Source organism: Aedes aegypti, unplaced genomic scaffold (assembly GCF_002204515.2).
Source record: "Aedes aegypti strain LVP_AGWG unplaced genomic scaffold, AaegL5.0 Primary Assembly AGWG_AaegL5_hic_scaff_86_PBJ_arrow, whole genome shotgun sequence".
NCBI lineage: Eukaryota > Metazoa > Arthropoda > Insecta > Diptera > Culicidae > Aedes > Aedes aegypti.
Genome location: NW_018736569.1, coordinates 1 through 21,927, shown reverse-complemented (window position 1 = coordinate 21,927; position 21,927 = coordinate 1). Strand labels below are relative to the sequence as shown.

The 21,927-nt window shown below is 41.0% G+C and overlaps 1 protein-coding gene across 2 annotated transcripts; it reads left to right on the top strand.

Annotated features, from left to right (window-relative positions):
• The first annotated feature begins 3,095 nt into the window (after window positions 1-3,095).
• Window positions 3,096-19,047, top strand: LOC5576850 (cytochrome b561). 2 transcript variants are annotated; one of them, XM_021857173.1, is made up of 4 exons: window positions 3,096-3,205; window positions 10,690-10,922; window positions 10,992-11,355; window positions 18,499-19,047. In XM_021857173.1, the coding sequence occupies exons 1-4, from the start codon at window positions 3,111-3,113 to the stop codon at window positions 18,665-18,667; spliced, it is 861 nt and encodes a 286-aa protein (XP_021712865.1). In that variant the 5' UTR covers window positions 3,096-3,110; the 3' UTR covers window positions 18,668-19,047. The 2 variants fall into 2 exon arrangements, with proteins under 2 accessions (XP_021712865.1, XP_021712866.1); XM_021857174.1 differs by lacking the exon at window positions 3,096-3,205 and adding an exon at window positions 9,434-9,634.
• Window positions 19,048-21,927: the final 2,880 nt, after the last annotated feature.

The window sequence follows — 21,927 nt, the reverse complement described above, 5'->3', positions numbered from 1 at the left end:
TAGAAACGCCAAAAATTCACATTTTTCATTTTAACGATAGAGTATGACATTTTTTCAAAATTTCAACAAGTTTTCACTGTAGATATTATGAGTATTGAGTAAGATGTATTTTATCGAATGAGCAATGGGATTCTATGCAAATTAGAATTTTTTATTGTGTTTCAGTCAAAACCCAAATGCACGGTGAATGGATCCCTTACAATATAAATGGTTCCTATTACCGTGCATTAGTGTAAAAGGCATGCAATTATTCGGTAATAGAAGATTTATTGTTATGTCGTCATTAAACTACTTCATATTTAGTTTTTGAGCGAATATGGAATGGTTTGGACAATACAGTAAAACCTTCTATAACGATTTTAATGAAAAAATAATTGTTTAGCCAATTTTTCAACTTTTTATGGTTTTTATTGTAAATGAAGATTTGACTACTCTTAAAAATGAGTGCACACACTACTAGCAACGTAGTTGCTCCATCAACAACGTTTCTTCAAGATACAAAATCAAATCATAACGAAAACTATACGCACGGTGAATGGTGCACTAGTGTGCACGGTAAATGGTGACAGAACGGTACGAGGCGACCTTAACATGACATTTTCAAACATAATTTTTGAGTATTTTTTGGTAATGAGTCACTAGTTTTAGATTTTTCGCTGAATTATTATATAATTGCATGCTATGTAGTGGTTTTTGAGTACGCTTCAAATTATTTGAAAAGGTTATATAATTTTTTGAAGTGCATTTTTTTCTTAAATGCACGGTGAATGGTAGCTTGACGGTACGCAGTTGAAAAGAAATGTCAGTTCAAGCGGGAGTCACTGTAGAAAATTTCCGCAAGGAATTGGCGAGAAATTTCTGTAGCAATTCATTTTCAGCAGCAAATCTGGCTTAAAACGTTAACAACTATAACTTAGGCCTTATGCTACGTTCAGACTAGAGCTGATACTATGTAATATTGGCTATCTTGATTTCAAACGTCATACTTGTTATTTCCAGTGAAAACTAGATGAATGATATCTGATACCAAGAGAGCCTATATTACGTAATATCAGATCTAGTTTGAACGTAGTAGTAGAGCGGTTCCACAGAAAATGACGACTTTTTTCCCAAATTTCATTTTTATAATTTTTGATTTGGATGAAATTTTGCACATGCTTTCTTTATGCCCAAAAATGCCTTTTTGCATCATGGGCTCGCCATTTTGACTCTAGCCTTACTTTTGAGAAGGGCCTCAGAAAAAAATCCTTAATAATTTTCAAAAAATTATAACTTAGAAACGGTTTGTCCGATCAGTTTGGTGCCTTCCGCAAAGTTTTAGGTTATTGTTGGGACTATCTGGAAAAAAATATACACTGTAAAAAAAATGTTGTAATTTTTTATATATCGGAAATCTATATAAATAAAAATGGAGTGGTGTTTGTATGTCACGAAATGGCTTTAGAAAGGGCAATCGGATTTTGAAAATTCTTCCTTTGTTGTGCTCCTTAAGTGTTCCGACGTGTTCGTGTATATAAAAAGATCAGGATTTTCAACGCAAAAGTTGGAAAAACGGGAGTGAACCGAAACTGCCATTTTGTACAGGACTTTTCATGGCGTTTTTAAACAGCCTACTTGATGCAAGACGAAGTTTGCTGGGTCCACTAGTAAAGCTTAAAAATCAATTTTCTAAAAATCATATTTTTGATTTTTTTTTTTTTTTATATGTCAAAGTAGACAAAAAATGAAGTCTTTTGCACAGTAGGTCAAGATGGAGAAATCATGGACAAAAAAGTTATGATTTTTTGAAAAAAGGTGAATTTTTGAAAATGGTCATAATAAACTTTTTAAATATTTTTAATCTCGATTTTATGAAAGTACGCAAAATTTACAACAAAAAAGGTATACGGAAAAATCAGGCTAACTTTTACCGTTTTAAAGATACAGCGATTTTAATACAAAATTATGTTATAATTTTCAATTTTCGGTCATTATAATATAACTTAGAAACGGTTTATCCGATCAGTTTGGAGTCTTCCGCAAAGTTTTAGGTTATTGTTGGGACTGTCTGGAAAAAAAATATACACTGTAAAAAAAATGTTGTATTTTTTTAGATATCGAAAATAAAGCTTAAAATCAATTTTCTCAAAAATCGTATATTTGATTTTTTTTTATTTTTTTATATGTTAAAGTAGACAAAAAATGAAGTCTTTTGCACTGTGGGTCAAGATGGAGAAATCATGGACAAAAAAGTTATGATTTTTTAAAAATCATAAACCCGACCCGAAACCCGAAAAAGTTTTCTAAGAGAAACCCGAATAAAACCCGAGCTCGAAAACATAATAAATTCATTGTTTCCGATGCATAGAAACACTTTCAGGTTGTTACTCTGTTCACATTTCTCATCGAACCCGAACCCGACCCGTACCCGATAACTTTGTAGCCTTCAAACCCGACCCGAACCCGAAAAATTTTAAATTTTCAACCCGGACCCGACTCGACCATCTCTACTATATGCCCTGGGAAGTCGAGAAAATTTCCAACCCGAAAAGATCGTCGACCGGTGGGATTCGAACCCACGACCCTCAGCTTGGTCTTGCTGAATAGCTGCGCGTTTACCGCTACGGTTATCTGGACTCATCCATCATAAAGGGTCAAACACAATGCAACGGCATTACGGCAAGAACGGCAAAACGGCAACACCGATTTGAATGACATGTCAATGTTTTTATCGATGTCGACTATGTCAGATTCAACATGGACTTGACAAGGAGAGTGTAAATTAAGATGGGCTTGCCGTTTTGCCGTTGTACCGTGCTACCGTTCACATTGTGTTCGGGGCTTAAGGCTATCCATGAGGACTTTTCGTGATAGGATTGACAGCTAAAAGTGTGAATGCTACCGAAATGAAAGAGTAAACAAATCATGCGAGTGTTATCGGAGCTTTACATTTTCCTTTGTAATCGAAAGTCACTCCGATCGCGAAACGTCAAAAGCACATGGTAAACGAAAAAACCAGCTGATCGCAGCTGTCTCATGGATTGCCTTATTCCTTTTTTATATTGCTCAACCGTATTTGTAGTTCATTTTTTTGTTGTTGTTTATTTTTCCCATCAACCTATGGAGACTCCATGGAGGTACATGCTAACAATAATGCCCCTACTAAAAATGTTTGGCAATCAACCACTTCAACTCGCTTATCGTTGGGCCAGTGGCTCGGAATTTTGTAAGTAAAATATGCATTGTTGCACCTTAATCCCTATTTTTATGAACTTAATAGCACAGACTCTGTCAAAATAATATGATTTTTTTTTGATAAGATCATTTTCGTACCTCAACGGATAGCACTTAATGAGCTTTTTGAGTCAAACAGAACGAAGCACCTGTAAACTATGGACTAATGCACTAGTTCACTTATTTGACGTTTGAGCGGTGCCGAATTCACTGGTTTTCATGGTCACATGAATAACACGGCACTCGTGCACCGATCGATACTTTCTCAAATTTGTATTTCACAATCTGACATATTTTGGTTATTGAAACCTCAGCTATACGGATGAGTTTCATTGGCTTCCTGACTGTGATTTGCTATGCTTGGCTACTGTAGTGTGAATTTCATGACTTTTCTCAACTCTGATTATAACGTAAAGAATAGATATAACACTCACTGAACTTTCAATTTTATAATATTTCAACATTTTTTTTTGTGCTTGACGTTTTTACACAACTGTTATCATTAGTTCAGTTCAGAGCAGTATCGCACTTATTACATGTTATTTTTATTGTTATAATATAATATTTTTACTGTTTCTTCTGAGGCATCATTTAGTGTTATATTATATGTACAAACAAACAGTCGTAAAACTTATAACACCCTCATTTCCATGCCAATCTTTAACACAAAACTATAAAAGCATTTCGTCTGGTAACGAATGAGTGTCTCAAAAATATGTAATTGAAAACTGCTTGCCAGAAAAAAAGCGACCTAAAAGGAACAAAACAAGTCCAAAAAGAAACCAAACAGAGTCAGGAGATAAGAGTTTGATTCTTCATTGCATCAGAGCAAACATTTCTCTAAGACCTAAGACTTATTTTGAGAACTCCAGCATTTCGACCTACATTACGATATGTGTTTTTTCATGATATTTTCAATGAATTTCATCAGAAATTTATTCAGGTATTAGCCCAAATATTCAGATATTACTCCGCAAATTTCTAAAGTAGTTCATTTAGTGTTTTTTTCTTGAAGAATTTCCCACGAATTTCCCTGGGTATTTTCTCTAAAAATTTTGCTTAGAATACCTTTTATTTTACCTAGAATTCAATCTGGATTTTCCAAAGGAGAACCACAGAAATGAAATTTTTACAAATATTATTTCAGAGATAATCTGAATTCCTCCAAAAATTCTTTGAGAATTTTTTCAAGAAAGTCCTAACTCTTCCAAGGTTTTATCAAGTGGTTCATTCATCGATTTCCCTTGGACATCCAAGATTTACGGTCAAAATGTCTTCTAAAATTCAATCATTAACTTCTTCAGAAATTCCAAGGAATTTCCTATAAAACTGTCTTCCAGGATTTGTAAAAGATTTCAACTAGGGATTTTTCTAAAGATTTACCGAAGTTCCTGCAGTAATTCTTTGAGATTTTCTCAAGTTAGTTTTAAATGTTTTTATTGCAGGAATTCTTCCAGAAATGTCTCCAGAGCAAAGCCAAGGATTTTTTTTTCTGAAAAATGAATCCGTTGAGTATTTTTAGAGAACATCCTGAAGTATCTTGGGTATGTTTTAAAGTTACCCCTAATGAACAAGGATCTCTGAAATAACTCCTGGACTCTTGAGAAAATTTAAAAAGATTTCCTATATAATTTGATGAGATAATCGAAAAAAAAACTCAATCGAATGGTACAATGAACAATGGTCGTGTTCCACAGGATTTCCTAAAGAAACTTCTCGAAAAACATTGTACAGAATCTTTATATAAATTGGTGTAGGAATGATCGGAGGAATTATTGAAAAATTGCTGTAGTACAAACTGCTGTGAAAACTTAAAAAAACTTTCGAAGATTGCGTATGAGTTGTTTGAGAAACTTTTAAAGAAAAGTTTTGTAAAACGGCAGGAGTGATACTTAGGTGAAGTGCTGGAAAAATTCGTAGAAAACAATAGACAAAATAGACAATAGATTTGTTCGAAGTACCCCTTAAGGAATTTTGGATTTGGATATTAACAGACAAAGGAATTCTTTAAAGGTTTCCTAAACACTCCTCAAACACTCCTGGATTCCATCGGAAGATGTTCTGTAGAATTCTTTGGAAGAGTACTCAGCACGGGAGAATTCGGTTGAAGGATTAGTAAAAAAATATCTGGAGGAAATTCTTGGACATCTTTGGAATAAAATAAGATAATACCTGAACAAATTAATGCAGGAAGTAGCTTAAGAGTTCTCAAGGATTTCCTGAAGCAAGTTCTGGAGAAATTCTTTCAGGCATCCTTTGAAAATTGCTGGAAGCATTTCTGGGAGAACTGGCAGAGAAATTAGTAGAAGAATTTCTGGAGGGATCCTTGTACGAAACATTAGAAGTATGCTAAATAAAATAACTATAATAATTCTTTAAGCTTCTCTTCGGGGAATCTGAGATGAAATTCTTGAAGAGCCTGTTCAAACCGTTATAGTCTCTGAAGGTTTCTTTGTAGCCTGTATAATTTTTCATCAGGATTCAATGCAAGCATTTTAAGAAAAAAAGAGATTTTAGAGACTTTTGTTTAAAATACTTTGTACACTTGCATTAAAATAGAGACCAAGAAACATACTAGTGTTAAGAAATATGAATATGCTTTATGTTTATAACCTTGATAAATCAATTTTATTTAAAACAAATTGAAAAAAATAGGCCAAACTGCTTGCCTTTACTGCTTTAATTTCATCATCTATTTCTAGATAACAAATGGATAAACAACGATGATACAGCGCACTATTTCCAATGTTATGTTCAAGGTATAGAAACAGCAGCGAAAGTCAACGATCGGAAGTTGGAATGCAATCTAGTGCTAGATTCCACAATTCATGAATCGCATCACCAATCATCCGTACCTTATCCCACTAACCCTTTATCCTTTCCATGACAACTGTGGAGATAGAGAGGTATACTCGGTCTCTAGTAAAAATGTCTGTCTAAGGATGTGAATCGTTTCGCCAATTCGTTTGACTTATAGTTAAAATTTGACATTTTGATAGTACGGTAGATAGTTGATAGTTTTTCGGAATAAAAGCTGAATATTTCTGAATTCGGTTTTAAAGAATTTTATTTTATATTTTCAAAAGAAATACTGGTATCTTAATTATCGATTGTACTTGATAGATTGCCAAACGATTCATTTTATAATTTAGAGTTATTTTTATAATAAGTATGGAACATGAAAATCCACAACCAAACTGTTTGATATCATTAAACTGGCTTGGAGAATGTTGGATTAGATTTTATCTATTGAAGTACAGAGAAGGAAAAATCCCCTTCAAAAGTGTTTAAGTTAAAACAAACATGAAAAACACCATTGTGAGTCTATAAATATCTGTTTAAAATAATGTTTTTGAATAAAGGTCCAAACGCAATGATAGCGAAACGGAAACAATACGGTTCATGCTAAGCCTAGATTATCGTTGTGAAACTAAGCGGGAAATGCTACAGTGCCAGGCCAACTCAGGACACAAGATCTCTCCGGCAATCCCAGGGTCGGCTAGCTACCGGGTAATCAAGGGCTTTTCGCGAATACAAAAACTAACACGGGAACTTTAACGTTTCTTATGAACATTTATTAAATTCCCTAATTGTGGCGTGTGCGTCTTCTTCTTCTTTCTGGCGTTACGTCCCAACTGGGACAAAGCCTGCTTCTCAGATTAGTGTTCTTATGAGCACTTCCACAGTTATTAACTGAGAGCTTTCTTTGCCTATTGACCATTTTTGCATGTGTACATCGTGTGGCAGGTACGAAGATACTCTATGCCCTGGGAATCGAGAAAATTTCCTTTACGAAAAGATCCTCGACCAGTGGGATTCGAACCCACGACCCTCAGCATGGTCATGCTGAATAGCTGCGCGTTTACCGCTACGGCTATCTGGGCGTGTGCGTGTTGTTCTGGGGTTTTCAATTTAGTGTAAATTTGTTATGTGTGTCCTAATGTTCGTACCGCTACATACCGCTGCCGTTTGTTGTTGGGTGGACGAATGGCCGACACAGCGACACCAATCCTGCTGTGCGGCCGGAACTCTCGCCGGAATGTCGAAGCGGGCGGTTGTACGGGCTGATTTCTAACTCTGTTGACGGGCCAGCGGGCGTTGCTGGACGGTGGGGTTGCAGGCGTCTTCCCTCATGGACGATAATCGGCCGGCCGTGGCATAGCCACCTTGGAAAGCCGAGAGGGGAATCTCCTTGACGTTTAGGGCCTCCGGCCCGAGATATTAGTCCTTTCAGAGGACAGGGTCCTTAACTTTTAGGCCAAGAAGCCTAATGGCTTCGAAAGCCGAACCGTGTGCTGGACGGCGGATCCGAAGATCCGAAAAGAAGACAAGAACAAGAACAAGGAAATATGCAGGAATATTTTATTACCTGAGCCTAATTATCACCCAAGCTCCTGCTAAGGGACGAGGGGAGGGGGGTTCGTACACGTTCTAACTACACTGCACTGAACACTTATCCACAGCACACGGACGCCTGATATAAAAAGACCGAAATTGGACAATGGCCGTCCTTTTAAAGAATTCCCACATTCCATAAGCCTTCTAGTATGATCTATGTACTTAACTCGACTTAAAAAAACAGATTTGAAGGTTGTCATTTTGGCAATTATACTGTAAAAACTGAAAGTTTTAAATTATTGATCAATTTGCCCCTGGTTTACAGTATATATCGAACAAAATCGAAATAATTACGAACTCAAACCCGACGCCGACACGAATGCACCCTTCTGGTGTAAAATGTCGTAAATACAACAAAAAATACGATAAGTATTTAGGATGATGTATACCTCTAGGCGTTTAACGTTGTAAGAAAATTTATGAAAATGATTAGCTAATCATTAGATAAATGACCACAATTAAGAAATGCTTTTCGTTAAGAGATTTGAGTCCAAATACATGTTCAACTATACCGTTTTGATTCAAATTCCGAACACTCTACTTTGTATGAGAAACATTTCACACGAAATGTTTTAAGTTTTGCCGTTCAAAAGTTTTTATTTTCGTGGCTCGTTTTAATAAACATTTTCCATGAACCTATCTATCTTCTATATAAATAAAAATGGAATGGTGTTTGTATGTCACGAAATGGCTTGAGAACAGGCTTTCGGATTATAAAAATTCTTCCATAGTAATTTTCCTGAGGTGTTACGACGTGTTTATGTATATAAAATGCACAGGATATTGAACAAGAAGTTAGCAAAACACGGGAGTGAAAGAAACTGCTATTTTGTTAGGGACGTTTCATGGTGTTTGCAACAGCCTACTTGATGGCAAGACAAGGTTTTCCGGGCCTCTAGTACACACTAAATTTTCATCAAGAAATTACCCAAAACAGAATTAATTGTAATATACTTAAAAATAGCAGTTTTTCATCAAACTGAGTGAAAATGTGAAATTTTGATGAGTTTTTTTTTCGCACGATCAGGCAAACTTTGCTAAATTTGAAGATAATATGTGGATTTGGGGCAATTTTATGAAATTTTCCGCGATTGGTTTATACATGGGTCGAACTTTTGCCCCACTATGGACCGACAATTGATTCCAAGCATTTATGTAAAAACTTATACATCTCAAAGCATCCTTATGATAGGCCCAGGAACGTCCTCACATAAAAAATTGAATAAGATTTTGTCTCCATTTGATCCCATGCAATGAAAGTTTGACCAAAAATTACAAGTTTTACGTCAAAAAACAACAAATAGCCATAACTTTTCCAAATCTCAATTGATTCTTATGAAATTTATAGTGAAAGTCTAGCATTCAAACCACCAAGGCATTTATAAGTTTTGTTTTGAATTGAGCTAGAAATTTTAAAAAGAAACTTGCCAGACTCGAACTTTTGCCCCACTTTGCTCTAGATGTCGTAATTTCAAATTCTAGCTACTTGAATTAACAACAATCTAGAATGATCCAAAAACACGATGTCATGAAGATAATGGTATATTTTGTATTATTGGTTGAAATGATATTTGGTATTCTGGCATTTGAAGTATTGGAATGAAATCAAAATTAATATACTTTTTGAAACAATATACAAGCAGTTAAGCAAGAAAACTGATACTGTAAAAATTTAATCTCAACATCAAGTTATTATTTGAAGCTTTGAAAATTATGTTTTAAAAATGAAGAATAGCGATATGATTTAATTTTGATAAGAGATTAATATATTGATATCGAATATGACATTAATACGATTTTTTAAGAAGGGAGACATTTTCAGTTCAAAGGAGGACGTGAGGACATTACCCGAAAAGGAAGACATGCCCTCCCAGAGTATCTCCCGAAGGATACTAACTGGTAAGCCGTGCCCAGTGAAGTTGAGCTTATCATAGAAGGATCGCTCGGACTCCATGGAGCAATCACCTATCGAGAGAAATGCCCTTTGCTCAGAGTTTCGATGGTTGAGCACCTCTATTTTATGGTAGGCTATTCCCAGCTTTCTCAATCTTATTAATTTTTAAACTATGGAGATAGAGTACGCTGTCATCGACAAAACCTACAAATTTAACGCCGTCGGAATCAGCAGCCTCATCGTACATCACATTCCGCCAAGATACCTTAAATAATCCCTTTCAATTACTTGTCTATCTTTTTGTAGACAAGAGGTATTCGATGAAATCGCGTCATTTCCGCTGTTCAAATTCAATAGGATCATTCAACCGGAAAATTGCAGTATTTCAACTCACAAGGGAAGGTCACGATGGTGTTACACGGGGTTTTCAACCGGACTATTTTTGTTAGATTCTACATGTCGAAATATGAAAAACCCAAAAGCCTTTCGGGTGATGGACCAGTGGTGTAGCCAGGAGGGGCTCTGAAAGGGGCAATTTTCTACGTATATTATACTATTGAGCTAATTGGAAATTTGACAAAAATATTTTTTTAGTATCTATTGTGATGGTAGAGAACAGAATTGACATTAAAGTATGTTTAAAATGTATTTTCCATGCCATTGGCGTAACCATCATGGAATATGGACACCAAAACAAATTTGGTTTTATTAGAATAGTATACCAATACTAAACCCATCCCGATTGCGCCTATGGCATGGAAAATACATTTTAAACATAAATTATTGTCAATTCTGTTCTCTACCATCACAATAGATATTGAAAAAATATTTTTGTCAAATTTCCAATTAGCCTAATAATATAATATACGTACAAAATTGCCCCTTTCAGAGCCCCTCCTGGCTACACCACTGTTCCATCACCCGAAAGGCTTTGGGGTTTTTCATATTTGGACATGTAGAATCTAACAAAAATAGTCCGGTTGAAAACCCCGTGTAACACCATCGTGACCTTCCCTTGTCAGGATAATATGGGTATCGGTATGGTTAGCTTCCTTCGTGGAACGACAATTGAGCCTAGCAAATATGTAATCATAGACAGCACTAAAAAGTTATTGCTTGTTTCTTATCGCAAAACGTGATTCGCCAGTGACTAATCTAAAAATTCTTGTTTTTATCTCATTCAGCTTACGCCCTACAGCAGACACCATGGAGAGTAGCGGCCCTTCCCCGACGTCGTTGAATAACTTCCGCGTGGTATACTTGATAACGCAAATGGTGGGCGCCGCCATCGTCATTCTGATGGGTTCCTGGATCGGAGTGCATCTCGGAGGTCTCTCATGGACGTCCAATCCGGCCACTCAGTTCAACTGGCATCCGCTGTTGATGTCGATCGGAATGATTTTCTTGTACGGAAATTGTAAGTGCTGTAACTTTTTGTGATTGTGTGACCTTGACGAAACAAACATCCTTTCGTTGCATCTTTCAGCCATACTGGTCTATCGAGGATTCCGTTACGCTCGCAAGAAGCCACTGAAGGTCACTCATGCCGCTATTCACGGACTGGCGTTCGTCTTCACGGTTGTTGCTTTGGTGGCGGCCTTCGATTCACATAACCTGGCCAAGGTTCCGATACCGAACATGTACACGCTGCACTCGTGGGTCGGAATGGCAGCAGTGGTGCTGTTTGGGCTTCAGTACCTGTTTGGGTTCGTGTCTTATTTGTTCCCGGGAGTGCGCGAATCGATGCGATCCACCTACATGCCCGTCCACGTGTTCTTCGGTGTTTTGGGATTTGTGCTAGCTGTCGCGGCTTCCCTGCTCGGTCTTCTGGAGAAAGCCATATTTGCCATGTAAGTTATATTTGACGAAGTACCGTAATCCGGAGTAACATTGCACATTGGTTCCAAAGCCTGTACAATGTTCTACAGTGTTTTAGAACAACCAATTTGGAGCAACTTCGTCTATGAACCCAAATTTATATCTCTTATGGTTCGCGAGTTATGATTTTTTTAAACAAATAAGTTAGGGTGGCCCTGAAAAATCAGTTATTTCTTGATAAATTTTTATACAACAATTTTCCCGAGGATTTGTTCCAAGCGCTTTTAGAACTTATGATTGCGCAACTTTTTGCCGAAGAAACTACTGTTCTATTTCTTATGGTTGAAGAGTATCAGAGATTTTCTTCGCAAAAGTTGTTGTTTTCAAATTCCGATATCTCTAAAAGGTGCAAACGAATTCTCAATCTTTTATCGCCATTAGAAAGATATTTTTTATCTCTGTTTATGGTGAAAAAACTGTAAGTTTTGGGGGCTGTAATGCTGCAGCATGGTACGCGACAAAACGCGATACAGACTGAAGCGGAAACTGCAAACCCGCCTATTCCGGGACAAAAAGCACCGCCTGGAAGAGGTGGAATGCCAAGAGATGGAGTTGCTGTACCGTTCTCAAGAAACGCGGAAGTTTTATCAGAAGCTCAACACATCCCGCAAAGGCTTCGTGCCGCGAGCTGAAATGTGTCGGGATAAGGATAGGAGTATCTTGACGAACAGACACGAGGTGATTGAAAGGTGGAAGCAGCACTACGATTAACACATGAATGGCGCAGAGAACACAGGCACAGAAGGTCACGACAGCGAAGGCGATTACTACGTCAGCACAGCGGACAGTGGAAACCAACCAGCTCCCTGGATGGGGGAGTTAAGGATTTCATTCAACAGCTCAAAATCAACAAAGCCGCTGGCAAGGATGGTATCGGACCCAAACTCATCAAGATGGGCCCGGACAGTTTGACAGCTTGTCTGCATCGGCTGATAGCCAGAATCTGGGAAACGGAACAGCTTCCGGAGGAGTGGAAGCAAGGCGTTATATGCCCTATCTACAAGAAGGGCGACAAACTGGAGTGTGGAATGTTAGTCGGGAAATACAAAGGTGCATCATCAGTGGAATTCGTGCCTACTATGGCCCGCCACAAATCCTGTATCAGAATCTTGCCGTGTATGAGGAAGAAGCTCAATAGTCCGGCCAGATCGAATGGACTTATGACTACTCGTAGTGCTTGTCGTTTTGTTGGGTGATCTGCTTCGCTGGCCACAGCGGTGGAAAACATGAACACGTCTTCCTCCGGCTTCCAAAACATTCCAAGTACGCGTTCAGGGGAGCTATGCTTGTCCAGCTGTAAGCATTTCTCCGTGATGAGGTTTGGGGCTGACTCTCGCTCCACGACCCGTGCGAGAACATCTTTGGAGTTGGAAACTCAGTTTCGTAGATTTAAACCTTCCTAGTCATTCACATAATGCTTTCAAATGGTTGCCTCTGCTGCGGCCCGGTACTCCTTGGCGTGTTCTTCTGCATTCCTGTTCTTTACAAATTGTGCAGCATGTAGCTCCGAATGTGGCGACGTCCATTAAGTAGACATCGGGTACTTTAGCGGGATCTTCACGCCAAAGCAGGCACTGCGCATGTCGATCTTCTGGTCGTATTTTAATCTGGTGGAACATTTCCTTCAGATCTGCGCACAGAGCAACACGCTTTTCTCGGAATGCGAAAAGTACATCTAGTAGCGTGTTTAGAAGATCGGGCCCTTTCATCAGCATCATATTAAGAGAGATTCCATCCACTTTTGCAGCCGCATCACAGAAAATTCGGATTTTGGATGGCTTTTTGGGGTTGATTACCACTCCTTACGGCAAATACCAAGTACGTCTTGGATCCGATTCATCGAGCTCTTTTCTGGTCGCTTTGTGGATGTAGCCTTTCTCCTGATACTCGGACATTTGCTTCCGAACACTCTCTCCGATAACTGTTTCGTTCTGCATGTACCTCTCCTAACGATAGATTAAAAACCCAGTTATTTTTACCGAACAGATTGAGTGTGTACTTCCAGAGAAGCCCCGTCTCAAATCGCTGACCAATCCGTTTGGTTGTTTCTATAAGAATCCGTTTGGATCTTTGAATTTCAGCGGACTCTACAGGCGGCGTCTCGGATATTCCCAGGCTTTCCACCGAGAAAAATTGCTCCACCAGTTCGTGTAACGTCTGATTGTATTCCTGACATTCGCAAATGTGGAAGCTGTGAACTCTGTCCACTGTTTTCTCTAGGCTGGATCCATAAATCGTCCACCCTAATCGTGATTTGGCGGCAATCGGCTCACTCGGCTGTCCATCCCGTAACTTCAATGTTGATGTCACATGCGCATTATCGTTGCCAATGAGGATGCGAGGTTGCGCGTCATCGTAATCTTCGATCGGCAGACCCTTTAGGTATGGAAATGCTTCCGCCAAATCAGCGTATCGTAGCGACTGCCGTGGTAATTCCAGCTTGCTTACAGTGCGCACATCGGACAGGGAATGCTTGGCTGAACCTGAGCGCCCTGCAATTTCTAAAGCGACTCGTTGAGAATTTGCTTCCGTTCTCTTTACGTTTGCGGTCCACTGGAGGCACAACGGCTGCTTTTCTCCTACAACGCCGAGTTGCTTCACCACTTCTTCATCCACCAATGTTTTCTCCGATCCGTCGTCTAAAAAGGCGAATACAGTCACGGAACGGTTGTTCCCATGGAGTGTCACTGGGATTATTCAAAACAGCGTCGTTTTCGCGCGGAAATGGTGGTTGGTGGCGACTTTTGATCCACTCGGTTTCACTTCAGATGGTTCATGCACGGAATTGCTTCGTTCTATCTTGACGCCTGGTGCTACTGGGTTGTTGTCTCGTTTGCTTTTCTTGCTATCATCCCTGCTTCGCTCGCCTCCTTGTTTCTGTTCAGAATGCAACAACGGATGATGGCGCAATTGATACCCAGACATGCCACATTGCTTGCGAATTTTGCAGAGTTTCCTTCCGTGTGCTCCCAGATAAAGACGACACAAACTGAATTGTTGTATTAGTTTCCAGCGCTCATCTACACTTTTCTTGCTGAACTCTATACAATCCTTAACTCGAAGGTCCGGATTCTTGAAGATCAGACAAGCTGCGTTTGATGAGTGCGTCGCATTTCCAACTGCTTCCATTTTCGCCGCACCCTCTGCAGCGTGGGCACCACAGAAGTTCTTATCTTTGTTGCTCTTCTCTATATTTGTCTGTTGCTGCTGAGACTGCTGCTGTCTTGGATCATACTGGAGAGTGACGTCGGTTGCAGCACGTACCAAAGTCTGCATGTACTGGGCGAACGAGCGAATATTCACTTCTCCACATCGTTGCTTTTACAGCGATCAATCCAGCTTCATGTTTGCTGGAAGCTTCTCTACCAGCTCGAACAATAACATCGGGTTGTTGAAATGAGATTCGTGTCTTCCAGCTTCTAAATGGTCGCTGAGGTTCTGCACCGCAATACCAAAACCGATCAACGTGTCCAATCTATCCTGCTTCGGTGCAGGAACTCGTCGAAGCTTCTGCAGTAGCGCATGAATAAGCAACTCCGGTCTGCCATAGAGTGTCTCCAAAGTAGAGAGAACATGTGGAACACTTGACGGCAATAGCAGTCGGCTCTGCACCGATTCAAAAGCATGACCTTTCAGGCACCTCTGCAACCTTGCCAGATTGGGTAGAGTTGTAGTACGCGGTTATGAATAGCGGCCAATCCTCCGGATTACCAGTAAAAATTGGTAGCTTCTTGTTCATCACGTGTCTGGCAGCCAATTGTTGAGGTGTTCATCCGCAGTACGCCGGTACTGCTGGAAATACAGCTCGCTCGAATATTGTCGCATCTGGATCTCTCGGCAACTCCCACTGTGCACACAGTGATTCCGTCGGGGCATTTCGTTGTCCTTGCCTTGATCTTTGGTAGTTCGACTGTAGTTCCTTGTTGGTGATATATTGGCTTTTCAGTCTTGACAAAATTAAGAACTGTTATTTTATTTTGTCCAACGTTTTGGTCCGTTTGGGACCTTCCTCAGGGACTCAATTGTTACAGTTCTTTCGTCCAGTGTGGTTTCGTAGTTTCGATGTTGGTAGGTGCAAATTTCGGAGTCTTTTCCGTCGAGGGTACCATAGTGGTTTTCACGCCCAATGGTATGGGTACCCTAGTGTAGATGTAGTTGTGAACCTTAGAGGAAAACAATATGCACTCAGTCTCGAAAATTACGCAGAAAACGGGTTTAAATTTTTCAAATTGGGTAATATTTCCATATGCATTTTGGTGAGTCTGGAAAGCGTGTGCAAGTTTCTTTGAGGAAAACAAAAACAAACTGTGTATGACGAGCGTATGCTAGTCTACGTGTGTTCAAATGTCACTAAGCTCTATTGTCGAATTAAAAGCTCTCCATTGTCGAACCTTGCTGGATGAGCTTTGCACGGATTCAACACTCTCGTTGTCGACGTCCGTCTTCTTCCGAGGGGTATTCAATCGTGGATTAACCGTACGGGATCGGTGTGAGATGCCGTAACAATGAACGTTATGCTGCAACTTCCAGCGGTAAGAAAATCTTTGACATCGGTCGTTAAGTAACGTTTAAGTGACGATATGTTGCCACAATCACAAGACTTGGTTGTTTTGAACCAAATAGGTCTGCGCCAAAGCGAGAACAGAAAAAAAAGAAAATCTTTACTGCGGGCCATGTTTACAGAAAATGAACGATTTCGCTACAAATTCATCCGCTTCATGTTCATTCGGTGAACATTCCTTCACTAGATGTTGGTCCGGATCAGGCTTGGGAACTGTGACCACAATTTTCCAGTCAACCAAAACACAAAGCACCAGCAGCATCAATACCATCAGGCGTTGCGCTGCCAACGGTTCACACACTGCTTGAATGTTTTTGTCTCTCCTCTATGATCGTTTTCGGGCAGCCATCTCGAGGTGAATATTTGAAAAAAAAAAAATGTTAAATAATTCAATCGATAATATTTCGCTTGTCTTTTTATTTAGCTAATTGAAATCTATTAGCGCTAATAGCAAGAGCACAATCATTCCGTTGCGATACATATGAACAAGTTCAATTTCATGCTGCCTTTATCGAGCAAAAATGCAAAACCCCGAAAACCGGAAAAATCGTGTCACCACTGTGCTCGAATCATTTCGCATTCGGGTTTGAAAAAACGTTGGGAAGAAGAATATTACAGTTTTGAAGAGCCGTGACAGTTTTTTGTTTTGAACGGTCATGGTTTGCTTTGGATTTTGATGGTCGTGTAGAAAAATGTGGCTGTCGAGGTGGTAAATATTTGCTACAGCACATTTCCCATCCCTGGTCCGGATGTCATTTTATGTAAACACGGCCCGCATCTAGAGCAGAAAAGAAAAAGAAAATCGGCAATAAAAGAAGACCGTGGATAAGTCCATGGGCTCCAGCAGAAACTGCGGCCAAGAAAGATTCACCCCCGCACCTTATGCGCGATGTACAAAACGCTCATAAGACCGGTAGTCCTCTACGGGCATGAGAAGTGAACTATGCTCGAGGAGGACTTGCAAGCTCTTGGAGTTTTAGAACGCCGAGTGCTAAGGACGATATTCGGCGTCGTGCAGGGGAACGGCGTGTGCCGGCGAAGAAAGAACCGGGAACATGGCCCAACTCTACAGCGAACCTAGTATCCTGAGCAGTGTTCGCCACGAATCAGGTCGGAACAAGAAGGCGTGGGGCGCAGGGAGCTAGGTGGATTGACCAGGTACACCAGGACCTTGAAAGTGTTGGTTATTTTATGCCGTGAGAGTCACCGGGAAATTCGTGTTTAGCGTTTCGTGGAATTTAAATTGTGAAATGTCAGGAAAACTTGTACTTCGTTATGTTTCTACCGTTCAAACTCCCGAGCAGCCTTAGTTATACTCCACCACCCTAGCCTACTCTACGCAGCCACCTACCCACCGCAGTGATAAAACCCACCACCAGAGGGCTTGGTTATCATCTTCTGGGTAGCCTTGAGGGGTGGCGTAATGGGGTCGTTGAGTTCAGGAAGAGGGCAATGACCGAGCAACGAGGTCAGGGACCGCAAGACAGTCGACGACTCCTTAATTCTTTCACTTGCCCAGAGTTCGTCGACTGAAACAGTCAGCAGTTAAAGGCTATACTAAAAAGTGAAGGATTGAAAAGGTTAGAGAGAAGAAAGAGAGTTTAAGACGTGGAAGAAGTGAAGGCGAAGTGGACTGCAGAACTCCGCCGGTTTTTAAATACCGTTAGTAGACCGTTCCTGCGGTGTCCCGGTGTCCATCTGGGCAGCATTCCGGCAACGAACCCGCCGAAGGCCGATCAGTTACCATATCGGCAGAACCAGGACACGCAGTGGATCTACAAGGCCCATACCCCAAGCCACCTTAGAAGTCATCGTCGTCGAGGTAGAGCTCTGCACCGATCTACGTCAGAGAAGCCATCGTTGCAGAGGTCCGATAGCAGTAAGGTGGTGGAGAAGAAGAAGGGGCCCCGCTAAGGTTAGATTAGATTAAGAAAGTGGGAGTGAAGCTAGCCAGTTAATAAAGTGTTTCAAGAACTTCTGTGGTAGACTAAACTAAGTGCGAGAGCTTCCTGACCGCGAGTTTTATTGGTGAGCGTGCCGACCCTGAGGTTTTGAATCAGGGAGTTTCTGTGGTGCTCCCGATTGAGTTACCCGATAATTATTGTCGCACCGCCACCAAACCTGATCGCGCCAGTGAGACTCGCGACGCGCCTCATCTCGCGCGATTTTGAAATCAGTTTTTTAGTGTGGCGCTGCATTCTTACGATTTTTATGAACACAGCGCACTATTCACATATTAGCTGCGACGCACGGGGCCCGAGAAAACAATAATTATAAATAAATGTTGGTCTTGATTTCTACCGGATACATAATACAACCTGGAGAGCATGGGACGAAGTCGAGGATAGAGAGGAGCGGCCATAAACCGAGTGAATTGGCGAAATATTGTTGGCGAGGTTTTATCAAGCTAATTGATGTAAAACCAAATAAATAAATAATAACATTTGAATTTTTGAAACATTTTTTTAGGAAATATCGTAAATACTAATTAATGTTATCACGTATTACGATATTTGAGAAGAAACCAAATAATTTTACTACGTCTTCATTACAGGCCCGACTACCGGTACCTACCGCCGCAGGGAGTCCTGGTGAACATGATCGGACTGCTTCTGGTCGTCTACGGTGGACTGGTGGTGTTCCTCGTGACGGATCCCATGTACAAGCGCAAAGCATTGCCGGAAGATGCGATGCTCCTGACCCACAGTCCATCATCGCAATAGACGGTGAACCCGGTTTCGCCGGTACCATCTACCGCAGAGTACCGCTATACAATGTTATCTGATGCTATATGTTATGCTATGTGTTAAAGTCTGAATATGTGACGTGCAATCGTACTTAAAGTCTATCTATACATGTTGCTATACAAGTGAAAGTGATTTTAAAATATTATAGGTTTGTTTAGTCAAGTGCACAAATAAACGGGAGTGAAGAATTAACAGCCAGATTGTTTACTTCAGAGTGCAACACGGATACCAATATATGAATAGCATCTGTTTGAATATATTTATGTGATGCATCGAATACCAAAACAGCAGATATTGCTTCAAAACTGTAATTGACTGTAAATATTTAACGAACAATAAAGTATTATCGCGTCAAACTACGTAATAATTAACTCAATGGCAGTCGCTTGAATTGCATTAGGTGCACAATTTCGACTGCTATTGGGTTAATTTATTGAATCATAATCCTTGAAAGAACAAAAATCACGATTCACCTCCTCCGAAAGGGAAATCAAAAGCAACACGTGAAGCGCCACGATCAAACACAATCAAATGGATATCATGTTACGGCCCCTTATTCGAAATTTACACCACGTGTGTGACGATTCGTTCACCATGATCATCGTTTGATTCCGCTTGGTTGGGCTCAGAAGTGCTTCTGGGTGTTGTGGTTTAAACGTTTAGCTTCCTTGTGGTGTAGCCAGGTGACAAAGTGTATCATAGCTTAAAAAGCTGCTGAATCGCGATTTCAATTGTGGATGTCGGAAGTTTGCTTTGTATATGGAACGCGAGACAAATTGCGCCAAAAACAACATTTTCTTCTTTGGCGGCATCCACAAATAACGTAACGCTCTAGGGGGAGGGGGGAGTACGCTCAAGCGTTACGGCTCATACAAAAATTTTAAATTTTTCATGCAAAAAGCGTTACGGAGGGGGAGGGGGGTCAAAAATTTCCAATTTTAGCGTTACGTAATAAATGGACGCTGCCTTTCTGGTATTACGTTCCTGCTGGTTACAACGCCTGCTCATCGGCTTAGTGTTCCTATGATCACTTTCATAGCTATTAACTGAATGTTTCATTCGCCCATTCACCATATTTGCATTTGTAGCTCGCGTGGTAAGTCACCAAGATACTGGGAAGTCGAGACAATTCCCAAGATATTCCATACCAGATAATTTCCAATACTTACAACCTGAATGAGGTATGAATGAGCCCTGCATAAGAGGTAAAATACCTCAAATACGCTCATGCGTTTTGCAGTGCCCTTTTTAGGGATCCCGCTCCTATTTCCTCCCATCTTTACCTTCTCTTTCCTCTCCCATCGGGTAGATGATGAAATAGGCTCAAACATGGCGATGGCACAAATCTCCCAACTGGTGGGGAACGTGCCTCTGGAGCCGGCCTTCTGATACCTGATAAGTAACAAAAAAACTCATATTTTTTAACAAGCTTGGTGGTTTTACCAATAATGTTCCACCAATTTGCGACACTCCCAAGTAACCACAAGCATTATAACATTGCACGTATTCTACTGCATATCAACAACATTGATGTAACATTGCTTTCATTCGACATATTTCAAGAATTGTCAAGCAATAAAGCATTAACTCTACATTACAAATGTATCAATGCACTAATATCACTTTATAAATTGCACTGCTGCACTAATGTTACTTTATAAATTGCGTCATTGCTTTATCGTCGTTTTTGCATTAGTGCAACTGTAAAAGGGCCCTTTTCCACTTTTAAACTACTTTAATGGTAGGCTTACGGCGATGCAGCTGCATTATATATGCAATGATATAATGCTCCAACACCGCTAGCGCATGACGGCTCACCATAGTAGCATGTCCGAAAGAACTTGAAACTATTGAGAACCAGAGCTACAGGTCCAAAGCCCTGATAAAGGTGGATGATTGTGATGGCTATGACCGTGGTCATCATGTAAAGAACAAGCGGACGATGCTGTATCGCGTCAGCATCGAGGAGGCAGCCCCTCCTGCACGATGTAGGTAGCGCAACCCTGGTTAGGTGGCCTGTCGAAGACTCTTTACCAACCAAGAAAGGCAAAAGTAGAGCAAACGGATTGATCTTACGGCAACAGACCCGGCAACGAACAAAGGACAACGATTGGAAAGTTGGATCTTGGAACGTGAGAACTTTGAAAGAACCCGCGCGTGTTGAGCTCATGGCTCGTGAACTGCGGAATGTCGGCGTGAACGTGGCAGCTATCCAGGAAATACGCTGGCCGAGAACCGGAGAACGCGAATCCCGAGCGGTGGACCCCATCGCCAACACTTCATTCAAGTACCACATCTACTACAGCGGTGGCGACAGAGCAGAACGTGGGGTTGGCTTCATAGCGATTGGGAAGCAGTGAAGCGAATTATTCGGTGGAAACCGGTAAGCGACCGAATCTGTGTGTTGAGAATGAAGGGCAAGTTCTTCAACTACAGCCTGATCAGCATATATGCGCCAACGAACGATAAGCCCGATGACATGAAGGATGAGTTCTATGAGAGCCTGGATAAGGCCTACGGAGAGTGCCCAAAACAAGACGTCAAGATAGTCATCGGCGACGCAAATGCGCAGATCGGGAAAGAAGATTTCTTCCGACCCGTCATTGGAACGGAAAGCCTTCATTCCGTTACCAATGATAATGGCCTGCGGCTAGTAACCTTCGCTGCTGCTAGAGGGATGGCAATCAGCAGTACATACTTCGCGCGAAAGAATATCCGCAAACACACCTGGTGACACCCGAGTGGAGATGCCTGCTCCCAAATAGACCACGTGCTGGTTGATGGGCGACATTTCTCAGATGTCATTGATGTCAGGACCTTCCGAGGCCCTAATATCGACTCGGATCATTATCTCGTTGTAGCTAAAATTCGGGCGCGGTTATCCAGCGTCACGAGTTCCGCAACACACAGAACGCTACGCTTCAATATACAACGCTTGTCGACTGATGGGGTAGCTGCACAGTACCGTCAGCAACTAGACGAGAAGTTGGGAAGAGTCAACGTTGCTGGAGACGTCGACAGCCTGTGGGACCCTATCCACGAAGCTGTGACAACAACGGCGCGGGAAGTGATCGGCACTGGTCAACGACGAAAACGGAACGACTGGTTCGATGAAGAGTGCCAGAGGGTGACAGACATGAAGAATGTCGCCAGAAGCCGTATGCTTGTGGCCGGTACCCGACAGAACAGAGAGCGGTACAGGGCAGCGAGAGCCGAAGAAAAGCGAATCCACCCGC

What these genes read in the sequence shown, in the direction of transcription:
- LOC5576850 (XM_021857173.1), top strand. Translation starts at nt 3,111, where the DNA reads ATGGAGGTACATGCTAACAATAATGCCCCTACTAAAAATGTTTGGCAA. An exon ending in GATTTTCTTGTACGGAAATT is followed by an intron (nt 10,923 to 10,991) that starts GTAAGTGCTGTA and finishes TGCATCTTTCAG; the next exon opens with CCATACTGGTCTATCGAGGA. An exon ending in GAGAAAGCCATATTTGCCAT is followed by an intron (nt 11,356 to 18,498) that starts GTAAGTTATATT and finishes TCTTCATTACAG; the next exon opens with GCCCGACTACCGGTACCTAC.